Source organism: Phyllostomus discolor, chromosome 4 (genome assembly GCF_004126475.2).
Source record: "Phyllostomus discolor isolate MPI-MPIP mPhyDis1 chromosome 4, mPhyDis1.pri.v3, whole genome shotgun sequence".
NCBI classification, from domain to species: domain Eukaryota; kingdom Metazoa; phylum Chordata; class Mammalia; order Chiroptera; family Phyllostomidae; genus Phyllostomus; species Phyllostomus discolor.
Window position 1 is genome coordinate 156,928,745 of NC_040906.2, and position 24,419 is coordinate 156,953,163.

At 39.9% G+C, this 24,419-nt stretch overlaps 1 protein-coding gene across 2 annotated transcripts; it reads right to left on the reverse strand.

Annotated features, from left to right (window-relative positions):
• Nucleotides 1-14,662: 14,662 nt before the first annotated feature.
• Nucleotides 14,663-21,439, reverse strand: NDUFAF4 (NADH:ubiquinone oxidoreductase complex assembly factor 4). Of its 2 annotated transcripts, XR_004902835.1 has the most exons (4): nucleotides 21,109-21,439; nucleotides 20,505-20,608; nucleotides 18,542-18,682; nucleotides 16,785-16,901 (listed from the first exon to the last, which is right to left on the reverse strand). XR_004902835.1 is itself a non-coding variant. In XM_028509438.2 (3 exons), exons 1-3 carry the CDS (start codon nucleotides 21,242-21,244, stop codon nucleotides 16,617-16,619), a joined length of 525 nt encoding a protein of 174 aa, XP_028365239.1. In that variant the 5' UTR covers nucleotides 21,245-21,355; the 3' UTR covers nucleotides 14,663-16,616. The 2 variants fall into 2 exon arrangements, 1 of the variants encoding a protein (XP_028365239.1); XM_028509438.2 differs by lacking the exon at nucleotides 18,542-18,682 and having other exon boundaries at nucleotides 14,663-16,901; nucleotides 21,109-21,355.
• Nucleotides 21,440-24,419: the final 2,980 nt, after the last annotated feature.

Here is a 24,419-nt window from a genome sequence, read left to right on the forward strand (position 1 = left end):
TCTAAAAACTTTCTGGGCATCCAGACACTGATGATGAGTGCTTTAAATGCATGAATGGACCAAAATTTAATGTAAAATCACAAGTGCTTCTATCACAAATAGAACCAGCTGTGTTTAGAATTTATGTCTTGATATTTTCAAAACCTAACAAATTTAAATGCACCATAGAAGCTAATTACTTTCAAAATTCATTTCCTGCAGCCTGTAACAGAGAAAATTTTGCAAATAAAGCCAGTTTTATTTACTCTATTGTCTTATTCAACAAACCTTTAAAAATATTTGTTAATTATCAGTCACTATGCTGAATGTCGGTAATTCAGACAGCAATGGGTGACACAACTTTTAAAATGTGCAAAAACACTTGAAGAGACACTTTGCAAAAAATTTCCAAATGGCCAGTGAGCAAATGAATAGGTGTTCAACATCATTACTCACCAGAGAAATACAAATTAAAACCACATTACATACCCACCCACATGCCTAAACAGCTGGCCATACTGAGTCTTGGTGAGTATGTGAAGCAACTGCAAGGCTCATTAACAGTAGGAGAGGAAAATGCTAAACCACTTTGGAAAACTATTTGGCAGTTTGCAATAAAGCAAAACATGTACCTACACTATGACCCAGCAATTGCACCCCTAGCTACATACCCAAGAGGAATGAGTGCATGTGTCCCCAAAAAGACACATAGAAGAATGTGAAGACTGGTTTTGTCCATAATAGATCAAAACTGGAAACACTTCAAATATTCACCAACAGGAAAGTCATATATTCATACAGTGCAATACTAAATAACAATAAGAACAACCAACTGATAAAGTGGCACAAATGAATCTCAAAAATATTCTGTTGAGCAGGTGTACACACTAAACGGTTCCATTTACATGAAGTTCAAGAACAGGCACAACCAATCTATACACTACAAGTCAGAACAGTGGTTACCTGAAGCAGAAGCAGAGGTATTTATTCACTATTGGCTAAGAAGGAGCAGAAGAAAACTTTCTGAGATGATGGAAATATCCTGCAACTTGATCCGGGTAGTGGCTCCATGGATGTACACATGACTAGAAAGTAACCAAGCTGTACATTAACAGGTGTGTGCATCTTAGCACATGACAATTACATTGAATGCCTCAATTTTTTAAAGAAGTTAACACAATTAGGTTTCTACTTTCAAGAAGTTATAATAGGAGGGAACAAATAGTAATACAATGTGATAAGAGCAACAGTATACTTAGTGAATGGCGTATTCATTGTGCTTAGAGGAGGAACCAAGGAATTCTTTCTGGGGAAAGCTCAAAGGCACCATAAGCAAGTGTGGAACTGGTGTTTGATTTTGACCTTTACCTCAGGGAAATCTCTCAGAGAGATCACCATGTTCCTACCTACTGGTATATTAGACTTATTTTTTAAAACATAATTGAATATTCATCGCAAACAATCCACCACAGGCATTGCGGGCATTACTGCTTTATATTTTATTTGCTACATCTGTCACAGAGTTCAGTCCTCTAGCGCGTCTATTGGATTCTAGTGTCCCTTACAGTGGGGTGATGAAACAGGCACAGAGATAAACAAAACAAAATTCCATCTTTCAAAGAGTTTATACTTTTTCAAAACACCTCTCATATCCATCTCTATTCCATTTCTACTGATACCCTCTAAGACCAGTTTTCTTTCCTGCAAAACCTGGACAAGCCACAGTAGAATCCTACCTAGTGCCCCCGCTTCTCAGCCCCATTTGTGGTGCACACAACCATTCTCATTAAGCTCCTTCTGTGTTCTGAACCCTTGAGTGGCAGCTCCCCAGGGTTGAGGCATCAAGCATGAACTCTTCCGCAGGCCTCCACAGTCATTACTCCAGAAAGGGTAACATCCTCTAAGTGGTAATGGCACTGTGAAGACATACAGCAGAACAACAATTCTTAGCTTACCTATCCTTCTGAACTGGTTTTTAAAAAAGAAATTGGAGTTGATGTTTTCAACGTGTTACATCAACTCCGGTATGCTGTATGCTGGTGTCTATCTGCATGGAAAACGGCTCCAGCCTGAATGTGCTCATTCGTTCACTCCTTCAAAAGTCACTTACTGATTATTTTCTCTGTTTCATATGAAAGACCACTCTAGAAGAAGGAAACACCAACATCTAAAACCCATATACATAGTTTTTCTTGTCTTTTTTAATTACATAAAATCCTCCCATACAGGGGCAAGCACATCATTTTCCAAAGAGGATGTATTAAGTGGGATGTTGGAGGGGATTCTCTTCCTTTATAAAATGTTTTTTAAAAAAGCAAAAACTTGAAACTGTTGATCTGGTATCCTCACTCACATGGCCTTTGAGGATAGACATTCCCTTCTCTCATTATCTCAGACTTATAACCATAATGCCCTCAGACACAAGAATCAAGTCATCTTCAAAAGCCCAACATTGCTATTTAAAATCAAGAAATTGCCATCATAATAAAAAACAACTTTTTATTTATTTATTTATTTTTAATTAATTTATTTATTTTCCAGCACCATTTATTCCCCCCACGCCTTCTTCCACCTTCACCTATTTGCAAAAACAACTTCTTATGTAAATGTCAGTATCTTTTACAATACTGTAATCTGATTTTTCTTTTGCTGGGAACCATCACACAAGGGTCTTTTATCCGCATTTCAGAAGGCTAACATTGTCTACTAGAGGAGCAAAAATGTAGTTACCAGGTTGGCTTTTCTGTTACTTTTTTAAAAAAAATCATCTGGCTGATCATTTTTACACATTCGCCATCAACGTTTTGTATCTGTTTTCTACTCTGCATTCCAGTCACAGCCTTCTGGCAATATGATGTTTTCAAGCACAGATTTGATATGCAAGAGCCATCAGTTTTTCCGGTGATTCATAGTCTGTAATTTTAGAAACATTCAGTTCTTTATCGCTTGTCTCACTTTAATAAAAGATCTTTGCTAGTATTTTCTAAAGTTCTTTTGGAAATAAAATCCCCTAAAAGATTTCGAGTCTATGAAAGTGACAAACTCATTTAAATAATCGGTTCAGAACAACCTTTCTGTTTGTGGTAAGAAAGCTTCTCTGGTACTTAAAGTGTATTAAAGAAATTCAACCAGTGAATATAAAATTAAGCACAATTATCTCTTCTCTGAGAGCACATGGAGGCTGCAGAGAAACTGGCAACTCAGAAGATGAGTGGAGACTGTGGAACCCAAGAGTAAAGCCAGGTACTGAGAATCCTTTGCACTTCATAGCCCAGGCTTACTACCTGGGTTCCCAGGCTTTCCTTTTTCCCTCCTTGTGGGTAGCCCACTTATCCATGTCATTATCGATCATTCTGAGGCTCCTTGATCTTTCCCAAAATTTTACTACTAAGTCAAATATTCAACTTCAAACTAAGAAGGACCTTTCCTGGCAGCAAGGCCAGAGCTTTGAGTGTGGAAAACCCAAAAGCTAAAGATGTACAATTTGACTCATTTTGCCTAATATACCAAAAATTCACTTCACTGTTTGAGAAAAATGCATCTGGTAATATAAGGGGGTAAAAGGGAACTGGGGGAGACTCAGGCAGGCTATCCTCAAGCAATTTTTCAGGCACTATCGGTTGGCTACAGAGAAGAATTCCTGAAAACACCTGGGTAATTTCCAAATTTGTTGGTGCTCTCCAAGGAGTCTCTGCCCCAAATATTCTGACTCGTGCAGGAGGGCACCAATTCCGGGGCCTTGGGGAGCCTCACAGGTTAGAGAGGAGGCTGACCCAGGCTACTTTGACACGGGTAGCATCTACCCGAGACTGCCCTCCTTCCAGATCAAAACTCCCATCTCAAGACAGGGGTAAATCCTGTGGGGTCAGCTCCCAGGGTGGAAATTTAAGGCCCTGAACTTGGGGATCCAACTTCATCCACATGGAAGGCTTTCCTGCTGCAAGAACAGCAGCTTCTCCTGTGTCTTCCACAGAGCAGTTCATCAGGGAGCAGTGATCTTTTCCAACTGTTTCTCCACAGTTTGAAAACCACAGCCATCTTTTTGCCTTGCCCATGTTTGTTGAGGAACTTTAATGGGTGGTCAGCATAGATGTAAATGACTCTGTCTCTAGTTCCACATCCTTCATCAAACCCAGCAATGACTCATTATGGGCTGAAGTGTTTATTCAGAGCTGGTGAAAAATTACAGCTGGTTGGACAGCCCGAGGGCCTTTCTCATGATAATGAGAAATAAACATTGAATTCTGACTGAAAGAGGCCATGTGCTGCCTTGAAACATGCATTGCATGCATCTGATTTTAGGAAAATCTGAAGTCCCAATTCAGGTTAAAGTGAACCAGAAATACGACAGCTTGGGGCTGTGTACAATTTTAGATTGAGTGCTCTCATTACAGGGTAAAAATAGAGTTACCTAGATAATATTGTGTTGCTCCAAGGTAAAGTGGGGAATAAGCCTGGGTGACTTCAGTTTCTTCTGGAATTCTTCTGAGAACAAGATGTTTATGAGTCCTCAGTATACAACATAATGAATGAAGGTAAATTATATGCTAAATTGTATACTACGTTCAAAAAATAAACATGGATTTGGGATTTTGAAAAAAAAAAACAGAAAAGAAAGAAGAGAAATAGACTCCTGGGAAAGAAGGGCGTTTTAGTCATAGAGGAGGAAAATGGCTTAACCTCTTTTCTCTTTGCTGTCCACTGCCATAACAATGAAACTAAATCAGACTGCTGCAGGTATGTGCATTATTTTAGAACCTTTCTAGTTGCAATCTCATCTCTAGCTTGCTGGCAACATCTTCAAAAATTATCATTTTTCTCTTTCCTTTTTTTACTTATGCAAGTACTATTTTTTGAAAATCCAGGGGAAAACACAATTGCAACCCTCTTCTTCACATCTAGCCAACTTTTCCTGTTTTCTTTTTTAAGAAGAGACCTGATCTCTCCTAATTGATAATGGGGAAGGAACATTTTCAAGAGATAAAGGAAAAATTAATTTGCTGCTTCGCCTTCACAAAGGTTTCTAACACTGTGGTGTCCAATTGCTTTGTCTCATTCTTTGATGTTTCAAGTAGGCCAGAACAAAATCTAGGCCAACCTCCACCTCCCAAATCCTAAGTTAATACAGCAGTGTGTGGTGAGGCTATTCGCCATCTACAGCCTCCAAGCTCTGACTGACATGGTGTCTGTTTAAAAAGACATCCTATCACCATCAGCTGAGAAGGAGAGAAGCCCAGGAAATGCCCACTGTGATGTCTGGCCTCTCAAAGCCCTTCTAGTCAAAACTGTTAGATATGGGGAATAAGAGGGCTGGAATCTTAGTTCTCTGTATGAGATTTAACCAATAGATTAATTAATTCTGCCTCAAGTAAAGTCAATAGGTGGTAAGAGTCAAATATTTACTTAATTATATTTTAATTATAATTTTAAAAACAGATACATAAGTGATAGAAGGGGAGAAATATTAAAACTTTAAATGCTGTTAATAAATAATGGATTCAGAGTAATGTACCAATATTGTTTTCAGGACAAGTCGAAAGGTTTAAGTGTTGGCGACAGTTAGTGAGACGGAAAAAAAAAACACAAATAGCACAGTCCTTTTATTACTTTTTGCGGATTCTTAGAAATATTTATTATCTGTGGAAAACATACCAGCATCACAGATATAGGTGACATGATACCCAAGACCATTTAATAAGCGTGAAATTTGGCAAAAGATACCAAAGCCCACAACATTTCCCTCAAAGCACAACCTTTCACCACCCTTCCTTGCCCTGCATTCTCTCCCTCACTATCACCGGAACAACCAACTTACATGCCATAATAAACATAAGATGTTATCCAAAGAAAAGAAAGCTTTTGGTGGTTGTCTTTAGGAGTCTCACTTAGGGAGTCCTCCTTCTCTGAGCCCTTGAAATGCCTGAGGTATGAAGGTCTAATTAATCAGCATTTGAAAGCCTCTGTCAGCACCCCATCACCAAGGATACCACGACGCAGAACCATATGTGTGCTCTTCAAAGGCCAGCACTGATTCATCAAAGACGAGGTGAACACGAAGACTGCATAGAGTCTCGAGATGAAATGTATTGTTAGACAGGCTTTAGCAATACAAGATAGTTTATGCCCCCTAAACCTGTGGAAGTGAAGAAACCAAAGGCATAATCGTTGGTAGGGTGAGAGGGATGTGGGATAGAAGAATGCAAGGCAAATTATTATTCCAGATCTGAGTAAAACAACTGACCATACCCACATTCTCTTGCACCTCTTAGCCTTGGCATAGGTTGTTTCCTCTCTCTATGCTAAACTTTCCTCCATGGTGGACTCTTATTGTTCCTTTATGTCCAGCCCAGTAACCACTTCCCCTGTGAGATTCACTGTGGTATATCACTACCCTTGGAAATTTTTTTTTCTGGGAATATTTGATGTAGGCAATGGTCATATTTGTGTCTAGCCTCAAAGAATTTTGCTGGATAGGCACTGAGCCATACAAGTAGACTGCAGGTGTGATGATGGTAAGTGGCCCACCGCCGCTGTGGTCAGACCTGGGCTTCGGAGAGAAAGGGTCCCTGGGATAGCTTCGCCCTCACTGACCTGCAATATGACAAGGCAAGCAAGTACATAGCACTTACATGTTCAGCTTTCTTGCCTGCAAATTGGAGATAATAAAAAGAAGTTGCCATATAAGTGAGGCAGGGCAATTTCTTGGCAAGTAGGATGGGCAAAGTGAGACAGACAGCAGAACACACTGGCTCAGCAATTTACAGCCACACACAGAAAATCACCTCCCTAGAGATAACATCGAGGCCTCAGTTGTATTTCAGACCCAGGCTCAGAAAAGCAGACCCCTTGATCTCAGACCTCTAGACTCCAGAAGTGTGAGAAAATACATTTCTGATCTTTAGGCCACTGAGTCTGTGCTACTTTGTTAAGGCAGCCTTAGCAAACGAATTCAGTTGGCTTCTTCAGCAGCTGTATAATCAAAGTAATCTAATGTGTATAAATAGTAGGTGTAAAAGGGATGTTTGGTATAAGACATGAAGATCTGAGACTTTGCCAGAGGTCACCCCTTCTCCATAAACATTAAAGCAGCTCCCTCAGGATGGCACACTCTGCACAAAGACCTCATAGTGAGTGTCACAGTGAGAGTCTCAGCCTTTGCTGCACCTGCACAGCAGTGCTCCGCAAGGGGAAAATAGAAATGGAAATGGTATCTACCAGCAAAGAAAATCAGCACCACACAAACGGCATATACTTTCAATAGCCTCTCAAGAAACCGGAAAGTGTGCTCACAGAGAGTGGAGACCCCTCTGTGCAGTCACCAGATGTGCCAACCACATAAAGGGACTGGACTCTCTGGAACCTTAATGAGCCTTACTTCTTTGATAAACTAATTACTTTTATACAATTTCCCCCTGTAAATGGCAACTTCATTCTCCTTCAGACAACAGCATTAATTAAGGCACATAAACCCTTCTCAGGAGGGCTCTCAACTCTCCCTCCTTTGAATTCCCATTGCATTGTTTATACTTATGGCACTTAAATTCCACCCTGCAATCGGGCAATTTGTTCACTTCTCATATCCCAACAGGAAGCAAGAATTATGTTTATTCCTTATCATAACTCTCACCTCTGGACTTAGCTCAGAGACACTCACTCAATTAATCCTCAGTGAAATTCATTAAACAGAATGGAACTAAATTGCCCTTCAATGAACCATTGCTTTTTTTTTCTTTTGCATTTTAGGTCATAGGTAAACACATACCTCATTTAGGACTGCTAGAGTTCACACTGAGAAAAGTCATGACAGATAAGTCTGGACAGGTTAAGCAGGCATGGAACTTAGATGTCATTGTAGGGGTGATGAGAGGAATTTAAACAGGGGAGCAACAGTTTCACGTCTGCATTTTTAAGGAAAAATTTGGGTACAAGTTGAAAAATGAATTATAGAGGGTCAAGACTGAGGCCAGAAACTGAGGGTGGGATGAGCTAGAGGACAGTCAGTGGCATCAGAGTTTTGGGGTCTTTGTAAGGCAGAGCTGCTGGAGTCATTGCCAAACCAACCAACCAACGTTCAAGGGCAAGGTATGAAGGTGAAGATGGCAACTTGAATTTTTTTCTTTTAATTTTTTTATTCCAGTATTACATGCTTTTTTTCATATTCAGTATTACATTGTACTAGTTTAGGTGTACAGCAGAGTGGTCAGACAGTCATACACTTTACACAGTGTCCCCCCGACAGTTCCATGCCCAGCTGGCACCATACACCCTAGTTCTTACAATATTACTGACCATATTTCCCGTGCTGTCCTTTACATCCCAGTGGCTATTTTTACCACCAACCTGTACTTCTCAGTCCCTTCACCTTTTTCAGCCAGTCCCCCAATCTCCTCCCCTCTGGCTACCATCAGTCTGTTCTATGTATCTCTGAGTCTGTTTTGTTTGTTTGTTTATATTGTTATTTAGATTCCACATAAAAATGAAATCATATGGTATTTGTCCTTCTCTGACTGGCTTATTTCACTTAACACAGGACCCTCTAGGTCCATCTATCATGGACAACTTGGATTAAAAAAATTTTATTGAGGTATTAAGCATAATACACTAAAGTATGTAAAATGTTTGTTTTGAAATGAACATCTTGATGTATTTGCACGTATATGTATACTAATGCAACACCTACCCAGATCAATGCAGAACACTTCCAATATCTCTCATGCCCCTTCCTAATTAATAACATATTAATTGTAAGCAAAAATAATAATTTTTACAGAGAAAATACAGCAGATGCCACTTTAACCAAGCCATCAACTATCATCAAAATGAGACAAATTGAAATCATGCATTTCCTGATATGACGCACTACAAAGGGTGAAGATAGCAACAAATTCTTTGACACTTGTCCCTAGGGAGGCGAAGCCTATGTCTCCTACCCCTGAGCTGAGGTAAGCTCTGCGACTGCTCTGACAAATAGAGTAAAGAAGAAATGCTCTGACAATGTCTTTATTTATCCTGCATTTGGAGCCCAGCCAGACACCATGCTACGAGAAGCCCACGTTCCGAGGCAAGCTTGCCTACAGATGCTCTGGTCCAGTCTCAGCTGAATGCTCAGCCAGCCACGGGCATCATCTCTCTGCCGTGGTAGTGGGCCTTCCTGACATGCAGCCCAGTTTGGCCTTCAGATGACACCAACCCCAGGTGCAATGACATGACAGAGCCCAAGGGAAAACCACCCACAGAAGACAACCTTTCTGAGGGTGAAATGCAACAATCTGCAAAACTGTGAGAGGGAATGATAAACTGTTGATTTGAAGGTGGTTTGTTATGGAGCAAAAGATAAACAGCAGCTAGCACTGAACAACTATAAGCTCCATGAGACTTTGTTATTTTCCTTGCTGTATCCCCAGCTTCTAGAACAGCACCTGACACAGTAACCAGATCAGTAAATCACTGTGGTGAATGAATGAATAAGTAATTGACAATATTATCAATTTGAGGACATGATTTGAAAAGCTACTTCTCTTTCACAAAGTATTAAGCAAAGTTTAAATGTTTGCATTCTTTTTGCTTAATAAATTACTTGAGTAAGCAGAGAAAGTTTTACAAAATCATGACATTAATCTTATACCTACATTCAGAAGTGGGTCACACATTTGACCTATCTAAAAGTAGGTCTCTTAAAAAATAGAAGGTGGCAACCTAAATATTTAAAGACCTTGTTAAGGATGTCATTTTGAGGCTTCAGAATCTCTTACACCCGGACCTTTTAGAATATTCTATCTTACCCTTTGCTATTCCTCCAGAAGCACCAGGGCCAGCAACAAAAGTGAGAAGAAAAATCTAAGAGGAGAAAAAGTACTCATTTGCTCTGGTGATGTTGTGGTATCTCTGGGATGTTTGTAAGGCAAAAAATTATTATTTTCTTCATCCCTCCCTTCCATTCTTTCTCGTCTCTGCCTCTCTTATTCTCTCTCAATCTTTCCTTCTACAAGGCAAATATTAAGTGGTTTTTCCATTTGCAAGCTCCTTATCTGAACCGACAGCGATAGTTGTGGACCAGCACTAGGAGCAGGAAGGCTGATACAGAAATCTTTATGAATGGAAAATGGCCTATAGAGGAATGGATGGAGTTAGTAAAGAGTTGCATTCTCTGTGCAAAGGTTTCCCTACACTAGTAGTAACCTAAATGATAAACAGAAGCCCACTCGTATCATTTCTTATTGGGGTATCAAAGAGCAGCACTGTTTACTCACCAACCCGATAAACATATGTGAAATCATAATGCCACGTATTTAAAAAAGTAAACTAAAAGAAAAATAAAATTTTAAACTTACACAGAAACATACTGCAGTGTAGTAAGCATCACCAAAAAAATGAAAGGAAATTACAGATAATTCTGAAATAAAAGTAATAATTTTCATTATATAGTTGTTACATTATTGGACGATTTGTGTTATGGGTGCATTAAATACTAAATACTAAACATACTAAATACTAACATACTAAAATAGCAAAACTGCTCAAAATCAGTATCTCTAAATGGAATTGTTACTACCAAATATGTGTGTATTAAGTTTAATCAATACTTACACTACTGAAATAAGAAAAAGGCCTGAGGTTTTATTTTAGAAATAACTGTTATTTATATTTTGTCCTTAGTGGCCCCTCCTCCTCTATTTCAAGATGTGAAGGTCAGTAATCAATCCCCCACACAAATCCTTTTATTATTTTACTTGCTTTGGAGTCATAAGCAGAGTTCATTGTCAGTCAGGTGATACTGTTGCAGCTTTCCTCTTTCAAAATTAGACAACCTTTCTGAGGGTGATAGTCTCTCATGCAACCAAGAAATTGCCCTGCTCACCAGGGGTGTACAGTTATCTATTTTCTTTCTTCACAGGGATAAATTTCTCCACTCCCAAGGACTACTTATCCGATTGTAACTAAATTCTCATCCCAAAATTATTCATCTTTGTGATGACCTTCCTGTTGCTTCCTCACAGGAAGCAATTTTGGTGTTACCTATTATATACCTCACAACACCCATACATTAAAAATTACAGACTTCACCTCTGCTCGGAATCCTGTTGGGCTAACTGGTGAGCCTCTCTTCTACAATTCTACGCATGTGTCCAAGACATTGTTCTACTGTTAGAGCAGTGACAATGGCAAAGCAAGGCCATGGAATTAGTGACCCAAATGCTCTGAACGTGAAGCGTTAGTTTTTATATAGGGATTTAGATCTAAGTGCTTCTGATACTCCAGTTCTCCTAAGAAGTAATTCGATGCTGTCATTCCTGAAGCAGAAGAAATGGAGTATCCAGGTAAACAAATGGACAGACATTCTTTCTCTCAAACTATTTAATGCACTGGGCTTTGTCAGGACAGGTAAGAACAGCTATCAAGCAATAAGTGATAGCTATTTCAGATGCACAAACCACTTTAATCTTTTTAAAAAGGTTTTATTTATTTATTTTTAGACAGAAGGGGAGGAAGGGAGAAAGAGAGCGAGAGAAACAGCAATGTGTGGTTGCACCTCGCACACCCTCTATTGGGGACATGACCCACAACTGAGGTATGGGCCGTGACTGGAAATTGAACCAGCAGCCCTGTGGTTTGCAGGCCAGTGCTCAATTCACTGAGCCACACCAGCCAGGGCCCATTTTAATTTTTTATACATGCTCATTTCTTATATATTTGCAGCTTGCACCCAATAAGCTGTCTTTAAGCATAGTGCTAATTCAGGATGTTTTGGGCCACTTCCCTTCAAATACTCCATGTATGAGTACAGAAGCTTCCTCATCATACCACCAGTGGTCCAGGGCCTTGCTCTGCTTTTGGTGGTGTTTAAGGACATGGAGCAATATGGAGGAGGGGATGTCAATGCACATGTGTTTGTTGGGTGCAATCAAAGCCCTCTGGGACAGGTAGGGATCCTTTCTGAGTGCTCAGTGTTGGCAAAGTGGAGATAAGAGAGTGGCATCCAGATCCCAAGTGGCCTTTAATACCTCCATTCTCGTCTTGTGGTTAGGATGACCATGCTGCCTACTTTGTCCATGACATTCCAGTTTATGTCTATTGTCCTTATTGTCCTAATATAATTGGTGCATTTATCACTCTCAAGTGTCCCAGTTTGGACAATAAATTACATGGTGACCCTGCATGTGGTAGAACTTTGACAGATCCATCCACTTGGGTTTTTTTCCTTTGTCAGCTCCCTGGATCCCTGTTCTCCTGCCTACCTTGTGATTAACCTCCTTTCCTCCTCTCCTGGCCCTGCTACCCCAAATATTTTCAGATCCAGGAATTCTTTTTTTCTTCTCTTCATGCTACAGGAAGCTTCTCCACCTCAAAGGCAACCTTCTATCTCCTGCTTCTTCCTTCATTTGCTTCTTTTGCAGTAAACTTTAGACCCAGACAATACTGGTATGCAACTTGCACAGAAGGTCAGCAGAAACTGCTTGGACAGCCTGGTGCCATAGTCATTAAACATTTAAAAGCCACCCCTGGGCCTTGGCCAGGTGACTCAGTTTGCTGGAACATCATTCCATATACCAAAATGTTGTGAGTTCGATTCCTGGTCAAGGCACACACCTAGGTTGTAGATTCAATCCCTGCCTGGGGCACATGCAGAAAGAAGTCAGCTGATCCATGTTTTCACATCATTGTCTCTCTCTCCCTCTCTTCCTAAAATCAATACATATACATCCTAGGGTGAGGACTGAAAAAAAAATCCCTGATCCAGGGACCATCAACAAAGGAGTCTCCCAGACTTACTTAGCCAGTGTATCATAGCAGACAGGGCCCAAACATTCATTTTTCCAGAGCTCCACAGGTGATTCTCAGAGGGGTCAGTGACTAGTCCTGGCTGCATACACACCAGGAGCCTTGCATGCCATATCATTTAATCCTTAGAGTCTCAGACAGGCAATGCAGTGTAGTAGTTAAAAGCACAAGGTGTGATTGGTGGGGAGAGGGTGGTATAAGAAGACTAAATGGTAGTGGAAAAAATACAATAAAACAAAACCCCGAAATAATTGTGAAAAAGAGAAAAGAAAATAACCTACTAGGGCAGTGATTTTCAATCGGTGTGCTGCAAGAGTTTTTAAAACATGCAATACCCTTTTCCTAGATTGTCAAATAAAAAAATGACAACAGTCAACACAACAGCCGCCATCCAGTATGAATACCCTGTCTTGAACCATTAAATATATAGTTCATACAGTTGAGTTGCATCTTATTGGTCACATCACGTAAGTTTGGGGTTAATTCTTGGTGCCAGAAATCCTTATATGAGGCGTGTCTGGAAAAAGTCCAGCCATTGTTAATATAACAAGAACGATTTGCGTGACATTGACGTAACCTGGAGAGTGGACTGAAATGTGCGTGTGTGAATAATGATGACTTTACTGTACTAGTCAATGGGGTCGGTAGGCACCACTGAGTGAATGTGTGTACTGTGTGGCTGTGGCATTCAAAGTGACTGAGTAGAACAATGAATTTACATCAAATTTTGCATTAAGTTTGAACATTCCCCTGCAGAAACTATTTGTATGATTCAGAAGGCTGCAGCTATGGGCAACAGGTGATTGGCAGCTTCATCACGACAATGTACTCACTCATGAATCACGTCTCCTGCAGAGATTTTGGTGAAATATCAAATCGCCCAGGTGGCTCAAACCCCTTACAGCCCAGATTTGGTGCCAAGTGACTTCTGGCTTTTCCCAAAACTAAACTCACCTTTGAAAGGGAAGAGACTTCAGACCATTGATGAGATTCGGGAAGATATAACAGGGCAGCTGATGATGACTGGAAGAACTGTGTGAGGTCCCAAGATGCCTACTTTGAAGGGGACTGAGCTATCATTGTCCTATGTACAATGTTTCTTGTGTCTTGTATCTTCTTCAATAAGTGTCTCTATTTTTCATATTATATGGCTGGATACCCTCTGGACAGACCTCATATAGGAACCTGGTAACTTAAAGTCACTTTAAGCAAAAAGGATAGGTAATTATTTTTTTACTATTTTTTAAAAGATTTTAGTTATTTTTAGAGAAGGAAGGGAGGGAGATAGAGAAAGAGAGAGAGAAACATCAATGTGCAGTTGCTGGATGTCATGGCCTGCAACCCAGGCATGTACCCTGACTGGGAATCGAACCTGCAACACTTTGGTTCACAGCCCGCACTCAATCCACTGAGCTACGCCAGCCAGGGAGGTAATTATTTTTTTAATAAATCAAAATTATACTTATTTTTGGTCAGATTGGGAAAAAATGTATTTTTTGGTGTAATGCAAAATGTTGGTAGTTTGTGTGCAGTGAGATGAAAAAGGTTGAAAATCACTGCCCTAGGGCTTAAACCTAGGTTCCAACACTATGTAATCTTTGAAGTTACTTTTCATCTCCATGCTTCCATTTTCCCTCTAAACTGTGGTTAACAGTATTTATCCTCAGATGTGTGCTAAATAGTCAGTAAACCAATACTCGTAAAGTACCCAGATTGGTGCTTAGCCCCATAACTGGTTTTGTTAGCAATTATTACCTACCTTACAGTTAAGTGCATTACCAAGCTCACATGGCTGGTGGTGATGCCGAGATCACACACAGGTTTTCTAACTCCACGCTTTCTGTGACACTGCTACTTCCCAAGTGCTCCCCTATATGTAATAAAAAGCAGTAATAGGCCAATGAATGATATAGAAAGTACTTTATTTTATGTGACACCATGTAACAGCCACCTTTACAGCTGTCTACTCACAGCAGAGATTTGAATAGGGAAAATGGCTCAGAAATAGCACTATTAGTGATTCAAGTATTGATCTTTATTTGATAAAGGACAGTTTTAATGATTGATTTTCCAGAGTTTTAAAATTCAATTTTATATTGCGTTTTTTCTTTAAAATAACTGTTTTGAACTAAATACAAACTAGGTATATTCATATAATTAAACTGCATTTGAAAACAAGCTTAAAGATTTCCTATCTCAATTTTGCTCTTCTCAGTATTAAACATGCCTAATTCCATCATCATGCTGAATGCCTCAGCATCTTCCACCCCATTTCCAGGGGACTTCCTGGGAAGTAATGATGTCTATCTTCCCTCAAAAAGACAGTGATAACCTGAAATTTTTCTAACCACATTCCCCAAAGTTCCTACAACCCACACCTTCTGCTCTTTTGAGATATGCTTCTGACACTAGGATTTTGCAAACTTGAATTCTAAGCCTATTTCATAAACTACAGAATAATCTTAAAATAGGTCATAAAATTTCCTCAGGCCTCCACTTTCAATTGCAAAAAGAAAAATCATACTTGTTGTCTTTTATTATTTTATCTCCACAGCAACCCTCACAGTTAAGTAAGGCAGCATTACAATCACTTATAGAAAAAAGTCCATCTCAAAGAGGTTACACAATGCATCCAAGATCTCACAGTTAGTATGACAGAATTAAACTCTCACAATTCTGCTCAGGACCCTGGTTCTGGTATTTGGTGTCCTCGTAAATTTATTAAATGAAGCAACAACTTCCCAAGTGCCTTCCAATGTCACACTTTTTACTTCTACTTGCTGTTTTTTCTTTTTTCAATCAGCATTTAAATTAGAAAGTATATACAGGGTCCAGCACAAGTAAAGCCCCTTTTTATTACAAAATCTTGTATTAAGAAATCATAAGCTTATAATTCTGCAACATAAGTGTCACACTCAAGCATACCATATGACATTGTAGGTGAAATGTTGAAATTAAAACTATAAATTATTAGACCCATATTACTCTACCAAGCACACTCAAGCAAGCCTTACTTCTGCCAGACCCTGTATATCTGGCCACCAAATTTTATTCATTGTGATTCTTTGATTTAACCATTCTGTAAAAGTTTCTTATATTTTTATATTAAGTCTGGAGAAAAGTTAACTTTTCAGATACCTTCCATTTCTGCCTGCCTCTCTGGAAGCTTTTGGAGTTACATGTTTGCCAAAATAGAGATTTGCTAAAATTTTGTAAACACCAAATAATGCTTTTTTATAATTGTTACTTTTTATAACTGTTTTGTTATTTCAAAACAACAAAAGGCCTTACTGATCTGTATCCCCAGAGTAGTAGTAAAAATGTATTTTCTATGTATTTTGTATGCAGCCTCCTGTCTGCTTTCAGTTGCTGCTCTACCTCACTGTCAAGCCTCCCTGTCCCCAACAAGTAAACACCGGCCTTGGGAGACAGGAAAGCCCTTCCTTTCACTACCCACACGGAAAATACAATGACCACCTGAATTGGAAGATGGAACTTTAAAGGTTAAATGAGGGATTCAGGGCCTTTCCTAAGAGGTCATATGGCCAATTTAAAAGCTGATGATATGATGTGCTTAAAATAACACATTAACTCTTATTTGTAATAAATTTATACAAGTGCTATTTAGTCATGCTGATGCTACATACGAACACATGCCTAAACCAAATTAAAGTTGAAAACAAAATTTATTTTATCAATAGTCCTGAAAATGTGGCAGAGCTCAATAAATAGGATGCTCTCACAAGGAGGAAGCTTTAAACACTTGGTAATGTATATAATTTAACATGCTAACAATGAGAAAATAAACAGGGCATGGCGACAGGGAGTACATAGGAAAAATAACTCCACGATTTCCTTCATTTTGACTGTATTGCTTTCTTGTCTCCAGGAGGGAAGACTTGGACTTCAAAAGTAACAAAATATTTGAGAAGAGAATTTACATCTTTCTGTCCTAAATGGTATTCTTCTGCTATTTTCTCAGCAGTCCATGTATCTGGGTAAAGTTTATGATTGTTGAGAAGTGTCAGTGCCTCTACAGTGGAAATTTTGCCTTTGGGAATGTTCTCAATATTTATGTCAAAGTGATGGCCTTTCGGCAATCGGAACTCCTTTGGCGCTTGAAGTGTTCCAGCATCTTCTACCTAGTATCAAAAAACGAAAACAAAAAGGCTTTCAAGATGAGAGAAAAGATTTGACATCTACAGCATGCTTCTCAAATCTATAATACATACAATACCTGCTTCTCCAAAACACATTTTCTCATTATAATGGCATTCTGGCCACAGTGCCATTAAATAACTATAGGTCAATCATTATGAAATTAAGGTAATTCTAGAAAATAACACTCAAATGTATACCACCTACTCACATCATTTCACTTGTATATTAAAAGAGCAATAACTCGATTAGATCACGACTGCTTCAGAAGGGCAGGGCTCTGATGCGGCCTTATCATCTCCATTGTTTCCTAGTTTGCCGTTTTGTATCCAATGCCTCTAAATGCTGTGAATAAATTTAAATGCTGCTAGAAATTTTGCCTCTTGAGAGAAAATAAACAAATGCTTCTAATACTCAAGCAAATACAAATGAAACATTCTATGCACACCCACCTTTCTATCTGCCTGCCCCATCCAAGCTGCATTTCATTCCTGTTGCCTAGTTCTGCTAACCATCATGCCCTTGTCCTTTCACCCCACCCTGCCTAATGCTGCTGTTCGGTCAAACATTAACAACACTCCAGTCGCCTTCTAAAAACACCCCCAAACCAACACTTCCTTCTTTTTAGTTAAACTCTAAAACATAATGATTTTGGTGACACCTAATCCAGAGGATTAGATGTTAGTCCAGAAGGCACTTTTCAGGCTTCATCTGAAGTCACTGTAGCATCTGACACTCGGTTTCAGCGCCACCCTTCTCCCAGTGTTCCGCTGGTCTCTCCAGTGGTCCCTTCGTCATTAGCTCGTGGGCTCTTTCCCTGCAGCTGCTCCTTAAACGTCGGTGTGCTCCAAGTTGTGGTGCAGGCCCTCCTGTCACCCTGTACTCGATCACTCTTCCCAAGTAAGTCCACACCACAGCTGCACTTTCCATCACTACCCAAATTACTTCCAAAGGTGATCGCAAACCCATACCTTTCTCCTTACTATCAGACCCAAACTCCCAAACACCGAATGGGCATCTCTACTTAATCTACAAGTACCTCAAAATCAACACATTTAAAACTAAACTTATCCCTTTCCTCTGAAAACCCAATTCTATCCCCATATTCTCTATCTCAACACCACCCACTTCCCATATCCCATTCTGAAACCCAAAACTTGTCCCATGTCCTGTTACACTGACACCTCCCTCTCCCTCACTCATAATGTCCAATCAGGGACAAAATCCTATTGATACTGCCTCCAAGGTCCCTCTGGAAGCCATTCACTTCTCTCCCAATTACTAAATCACCTTAGTCCACGCCAACATCTCTAGAAGAAACTACTACAAAAGCCTCTTACTAGTGTCCTTTCACTGGATAAGACACATTTTGTTCTCTCTCAGCCCATTCTCAAAACAGTCCCTATTATGAAGCAAATCTCAAGTCACTTTTCCACAAGACTCTTCAATGACTTCCCTTCCTCACAGGATAAAACCCAAATTCCTTAGCAAGACAAAAAGGACCTCCATGCTCTGGCTCCAATCACCCCCACCCCACCTCATTTCTCCCCAATTCATCCCTCACACTTCTCCCTAACTGTGCTGAACTCTGACCCTACTCCAAAGATGTGATATGATCTCTTACCTTTGTATTATAACTACAGCCTAAAACACTCTTCCCAATTTCACTTTCCAAAACTGAAAGATCCCATGTAGATCCATTTCAATTACACTCAAAATCCAAGTAGAACTTATTAAAGAACCTGACACTTTGTCTCAAGTTTATCTGGAAAAAAAATGTGTGACAAGGGCTAAGAAACTTTTGAAGAGAGAGAGAGGAGGTCTAACGCATATCAAGATACATTACAAAGCTCTATAAATTTATAAAGTATGATTCTAATATAGAAATAGAAAAATAAATAAATAAAACTGAAATCCATAAACAGACTAGTATGTGTATGTATTAGTATTTTAAAGGAGTGAGAAAAGGACTGGGTTATTCAATAAATTATGTTTAGACAATGGACCATTCAACTAAAAAAAATCTCCACACATCACTGTACTTAATGGCAAAAAAAAATTTGACATAAAATATACAGTCATAAAAGCACTAGGAAAAAATTCAGAATACTGTTTTTATGTTAGAGTGAGCCCAGGCTTCATAAAACACAAAGGACAAAAAGGTGTTATTTCACAGACTTTTGAATGACAATAAGTTAAAAAATCAGATCAAAAATAATTATTTGACATATGGTAGGCACAGTCACCGATGTCTAGAGGCATCACAAATGAACTGCCAAAAAGAAAAAACAGGGACAAAGCACATAAATAGGTACCTCAACCTTTTTATAAATCACTCCCCCATGAGCCTGTTTAGACTTCCCTAATAATGCCTTTAAATTTTAATACCACTGTATTCTCTTTATGTACTGTGTCTATATATGATTTATATGTAAAAAGCATTACATATTTTTTGCTCCCCAAGAACCACTTTTCAAATGCATGATTTAGTGCACATGAGAAAAACAACACTTGGAAATATTAGTCAACTGCCTAAAAATAACAGAACATGAACATCAACTCCTATTATCTTTTTTATGTGAGCATCTGGTGATAACTGAACCCAGTAACTGCTATTACATGTAATAATTGAAACCCTTTATTTTACATGAGTTTTATTCTCTTCTCTGTCAAAAATTATACTAATAACTGTACCTGTACAGCATATTGCCTATCCAGAGAGTGAGAACCAGAGAATTTTATAATGGAAAGAAATTTGGAAGTTGTCACAGGCACTTGACTCTCCTTTACTCAAACTCTTCTCCTTACTTAGAACCTTCCTGCACCCACAAACTTATGGGTTAACTCCCACTCATCCTTCAGGCCTGAGCTCAAACATCACTTCCTCAGAAACAACCTGGATCCTCCAATTTCAAATAGGTCCTCGTGATACACTCACTGTGCCTATATTTCTCCCTCACAGACATATCAGTAATTATGTGGTATGGTTGCTCATCTGCTTAATGCCTATGTCCCTCACAATGCCATAAGCACTGTGAGAACAAGGACAAGATTTTGTTCATCACCATATGCAACGCATTTATGCCTGGCATTTATATACGGATTTACATAGAGGTTCCTGCTCTCGATGTATCCTTTTACATATCCTATCTGAACATATCCTTAAGAAGCCAATTAAAAAACCCACCAATACAACACTAAAGGAACCCCTGAGGTTAGAACATATTTCAATACATTGAAGAGTAAGAATAGTTTTAAAGGTCTCCTTTGGTCATTCAAATGACAAACCACTAGAAGTACCTTACCAAATCCCGTAAGTTCTGAAATAATATAAAATAATTCATACAGTTGCATTCAATCAGTACTTTCACAAGTTCTTTAGAATTTCAGTAAATAACCAATGAACCAAGGCATGTGTGTCGTGCTTAGACCACTGGACTTAAACTCTGGCAATGCACTGTATTCTGGTCACAACTACACAGACATTTTACACTTGCAGAGCTCCTCACGCTGTCTACACACTTTTCTGATAATTATCCTGGAGTCCAAAAAGGATAAATTATTTACTTAATTAAAACACACATTACCTGTACAGAAGACACAGGATCTTTGGAATCAACATACACATCTTTCAGTAATGACAGCAGTCTGTCATCTTTTCTATCAACTTCTTTCTTGATATCTGGATGGCCTAAAGAAAGATTGTCACAATATTAAAAGCAAAGCAAAGTTCCCTTTGAGATCCTAAACACTTAACACACGCCAGTCACTTTTAATTTTTTTGTTAAGAAACCACCACTTGCACAGTGCGAAAAATGTTTTAAAGGAAACCCAAATGCTAGGTCAGGCTCGGTGTCCATCGGTCTGTGAAGACACCCGGGGACAACTTCCGCTGCACGTAAGTCCTCCTGAAAGTGATTCCCCCTACCAAGAGGCCGTACGTTAAAGACAAAAAACCCGCGAGGCCTGAGGCAGCGGGTGTGTTCACCGGTCCTCACCTCCGGAACAATGAAGCAAGGGGAGCCGCCGACTAAATAGCTGGCCCAAGGGGGCTGGCTCAGTGCCACCGGCTCGTTGGCTGGAACCGAACCACTGCGGCCGAGTCCTGTCAACCCGGTCACTGTACCAACGTCCACCCCCGCGGTACTGCCCGCACAAGAAGCCCGTGAGCAGGGCCCGAGCACCACTTACTGCTCATCTGATCTCGCAGGTGGCTCTTGGTGGTGGGGTGCCTGGGAGCGGGAGAGGGCTTCATCTTGCTGATTTCCCGTTCTGCCCGGTTCTCGAGATTGACATTCCTGATTGCGCGAGTCACCGCGGCCCCCATCTTCTCACAACATGATGCCCTCAGGTTCACACCGCACGTGGGAATCCCGGCGAGGGTGACCTCCGGGACGCACGGAGCATGCGCAAATCGGGTCGACCCGCTCTTGCACCGGAAAACAAGCGCTAAATGCGCGCGGTCTGCCCCCTTGCGGTTAGGAGGGTACATGACGCTTCTCCGCCTGGAGTAAATCTGAGCGCCTCTCTCCAGGGAGGGGCTCCCACGTGCGGCTGCCTCGGAAGGGAGCGGGAGGACCTTAGGGCTCGGACACGCTCTGGTTCTGAGCTCTGGAGACTCCTGAAGACACCCGGGGCGCTTTCAAACAGTTCCATGCCTTTCAGACTTTCTGATTTAATTCATCTGCAGTGAGGGCAGACATTGGTTGAAGCTTTCCACATGATTCCAAAGTTGGAGGCTGAGTAGAGAAAGTCCTTACGATATTGACCTTGAAGTTTTTTCGAAGGTCCCTGCAGCGAAAGAGGAGCCAATAAAAATGGAACTACCTGTTATTGCACCCGGATAAAGGAAGGTTTGAAAAATGCCCTTTCCTGCTTTTGTAAAAGGAGCGTTATGAGGGTGTGCCCATTTTCGATGAATATTTATTCTCTGAAACTTTTATTTAAATACCCTTTATTTTCCTGTCCCCTTGCCTGATGCATTTCTGAGCCACCCTGTTCTCTTTTGTCTTGATTTTTTACATCCCGCTGTCATAGCTCATCTGATCTAATTTTATCCATATCACTTATGCTGCCCGTCCTTTTCTCTTTATTTTTGATACTAATTTGTATTATTTGTCCATACTTTTATTTTGATACTAATTTGTATTAAGTGCTGAATCAGCGCGCCATTCCCGTTTTCCCTGCCTTACTCATTTCTTTTTAAGTCAGGGAAACCCCCGTGTAATTTAATGAAAGGGACGCCGATTAGACATTAAAAAAAAAAGTGGTGTTCTTCGCCCCCCCCTTTCTGAATAGATTACGGTGTTGCTAATTTTATTTAGATTCTTTAGAAATATTGTCATTAATCCATTATAAAAGAACCTACAGGAAGTAGCAGGGTTTCCAAAGCTACAATGTTTTTCACAGACTGGCTGCAAAGATCTGTTTTTAGTGTTCCTAGACCTGCTCAGCAAAATGAATTGATTATTGGTTTTGCTTGGTTTTGCTTTTAGATCGGGTAAAAGTGAGAAAAGAGCCCATGTAAAGGTAACTGACTTGAAGTTATAATATTTTTTTTAAAAGAATCGAAGAATTGGTAGTTTACTTAAAGAAACTAATGCAATTATTAGATATGTTTAATCATAGCAAAAGTACTACAAGGACCCTAGCTTCCACCATTGATTATCATGAAGAGTTTTTACTGGGATTAGTTTTGAATTATAGAGGTTAAAACCAGTGTTCTCTGGTAGAGTTAGTTGGTAAATTATCCTGAAGGTGGCAGGCTACTCCAAGTTTTCCATCTTTGGGACACGCATGCTCTTAACTCAGTGCTTTTCAGCTCAGGTGTTTGTAATTATTTCTACAGGTGCCAAGAAATTTTCATCTGCCTCATTATGTCCATGAGCTTCAAAAATTATTGTAGCAATTCCACTCATTGCCTGTTAAAAGTGAAAAACTGTTTTCAAGGGAATCTACATTTCTGGCAGCCTGAAAAAGTAATTTTAGACAGAAGTTACAGGAAGTGGAAGTGGAAGTTCTTGTGGGGATCACCACATGAAAGAATTCCTTAAATTCCCACATTAAGATAGAGTTTGGATTCAACATTTATGGGACATCCAGCCTGTGCCAGCTGCTCTGCCTCGTCCTGGCCTGGCATGGCTGCTCACACCTGCAAAGAACAGAACAGAAGGCAGGGCAGGGGGACTATTGCTTGTCACCTCTAAGAATCATTATGGAATTAAAACTTGAACCATGATGGCATAATTCCAGCTCTTCTTGTCAAAACATGTAATTTAACAGGAAGTCTGAAGTCAGAACTCCCCCTGGGTTTATGTTAAGGATTGAAGTCAGGTCACCAACTCGAATGCTGCTCAGAATTAAGCATCTATCTCAGTAGATTGTGATGGTGGGTATGTATTGCTGAAAACCTCAAGATACAAATGAAATAAACTCAGGATCTTGCCAATATTCCAGAATATAAATTCTATGAGAAAAAGAGTTTTTATCTGTTTTATTCACTGCTGTATCTGTCACATTGCATAGTGCCTGGTACACAGGAACTAAGTAAATGTCAGGTAAATCTCAAGTAAACCCAAAGATGAGCAAGTCCCCTGAGCAGGAGTCCAGACCCTAGACAGTTCTCTATTCCTGAACACCACCCTCTTTGCTAAAAGTCACTAATTCTGGTGAACTATAATCCTCACCTTAAAATTGGGGTAATAGTAATTTTGATGGGTTTCACACAGTTCAAAAAGTTAAAGTGTCTAGTATGGCTAGAGTGTCGTCCTGATACACCACGGTCATAGGTTCAATCTCTGGTCAGGGCACATACAAGAAACAACCACTGAATGCATGAATACATGGAACAACAAATCGGTGTCTCTCTCCTTCTCCCTCACTCTAAAATCAATAACAAAATAAAGTGTCTAGTATGCTGCCCGGCTCAGAATATGATGTTTCACATTTGCAATGCTTTCATTTTCCAGAGGAGCAGAGAGAAGTTTGAAAAAGAACCAAACACCCTGAAGCCCACGTCTATAGGTGAGCAAAAGGGATACAATAACTAAATATCTGAAAGTAAAGTAAGACCCATGTTCTTCACAAATTTAATTTTAAAAAGTGGTGTGCTAAATTTGACTTTTATTTGCTGTTTTGTGTGGTCTGCACACCTAGTGGTGTCACATTGCTGGGCTCACTAAGGTTGAAATTTAGGTAGCACTATTAACTCAGGAGCACAAAATGCCACCTGTCTTTGCCTGACACTGGCAGCAGAAATAGTCTCTAGCCAGTCCCTCCCTTGCTTTCCACCCCACTCCTCAATCATTCTCTCTCTACCTAGACTGTTACCTTTGTGCACCCCTTCCTTTGGATATAATTCAACAACATTCTGTATTCTCCAAAGAAAAGTAGTCACTAAACTCAGGATACTAGTGACTCAAGGAGCCCAGGATAGTCCTCAGAGATTTCACAGACTAAATCCAAACTGCTAGTGGGCATCTCAGCAGATTTGCAGAGGAATG

What these genes read in the sequence shown, in the direction of transcription:
- NDUFAF4 (XM_028509438.2), bottom strand. Translation starts at nt 21,244, where the DNA reads ATGGGGGCCGCGGTGACTCGCGCAATCAGGAATGTCAATCTCGAGAAC. An exon ending in CCTGCGAGATCAGATGAGCA is followed by an intron (nt 20,609 to 21,108) that starts GTAAGTGGTGCT and finishes ATCTTTCTTTAG; the next exon opens with GCCATCCAGATATCAAGAAA. An exon ending in ATCCTGTGTCTTCTGTACAG is followed by an intron (nt 16,902 to 20,504) that starts GTAATGTGTGTT and finishes TTTTGATACTAG; the next exon opens with GTAGAAGATGCTGGAACACT.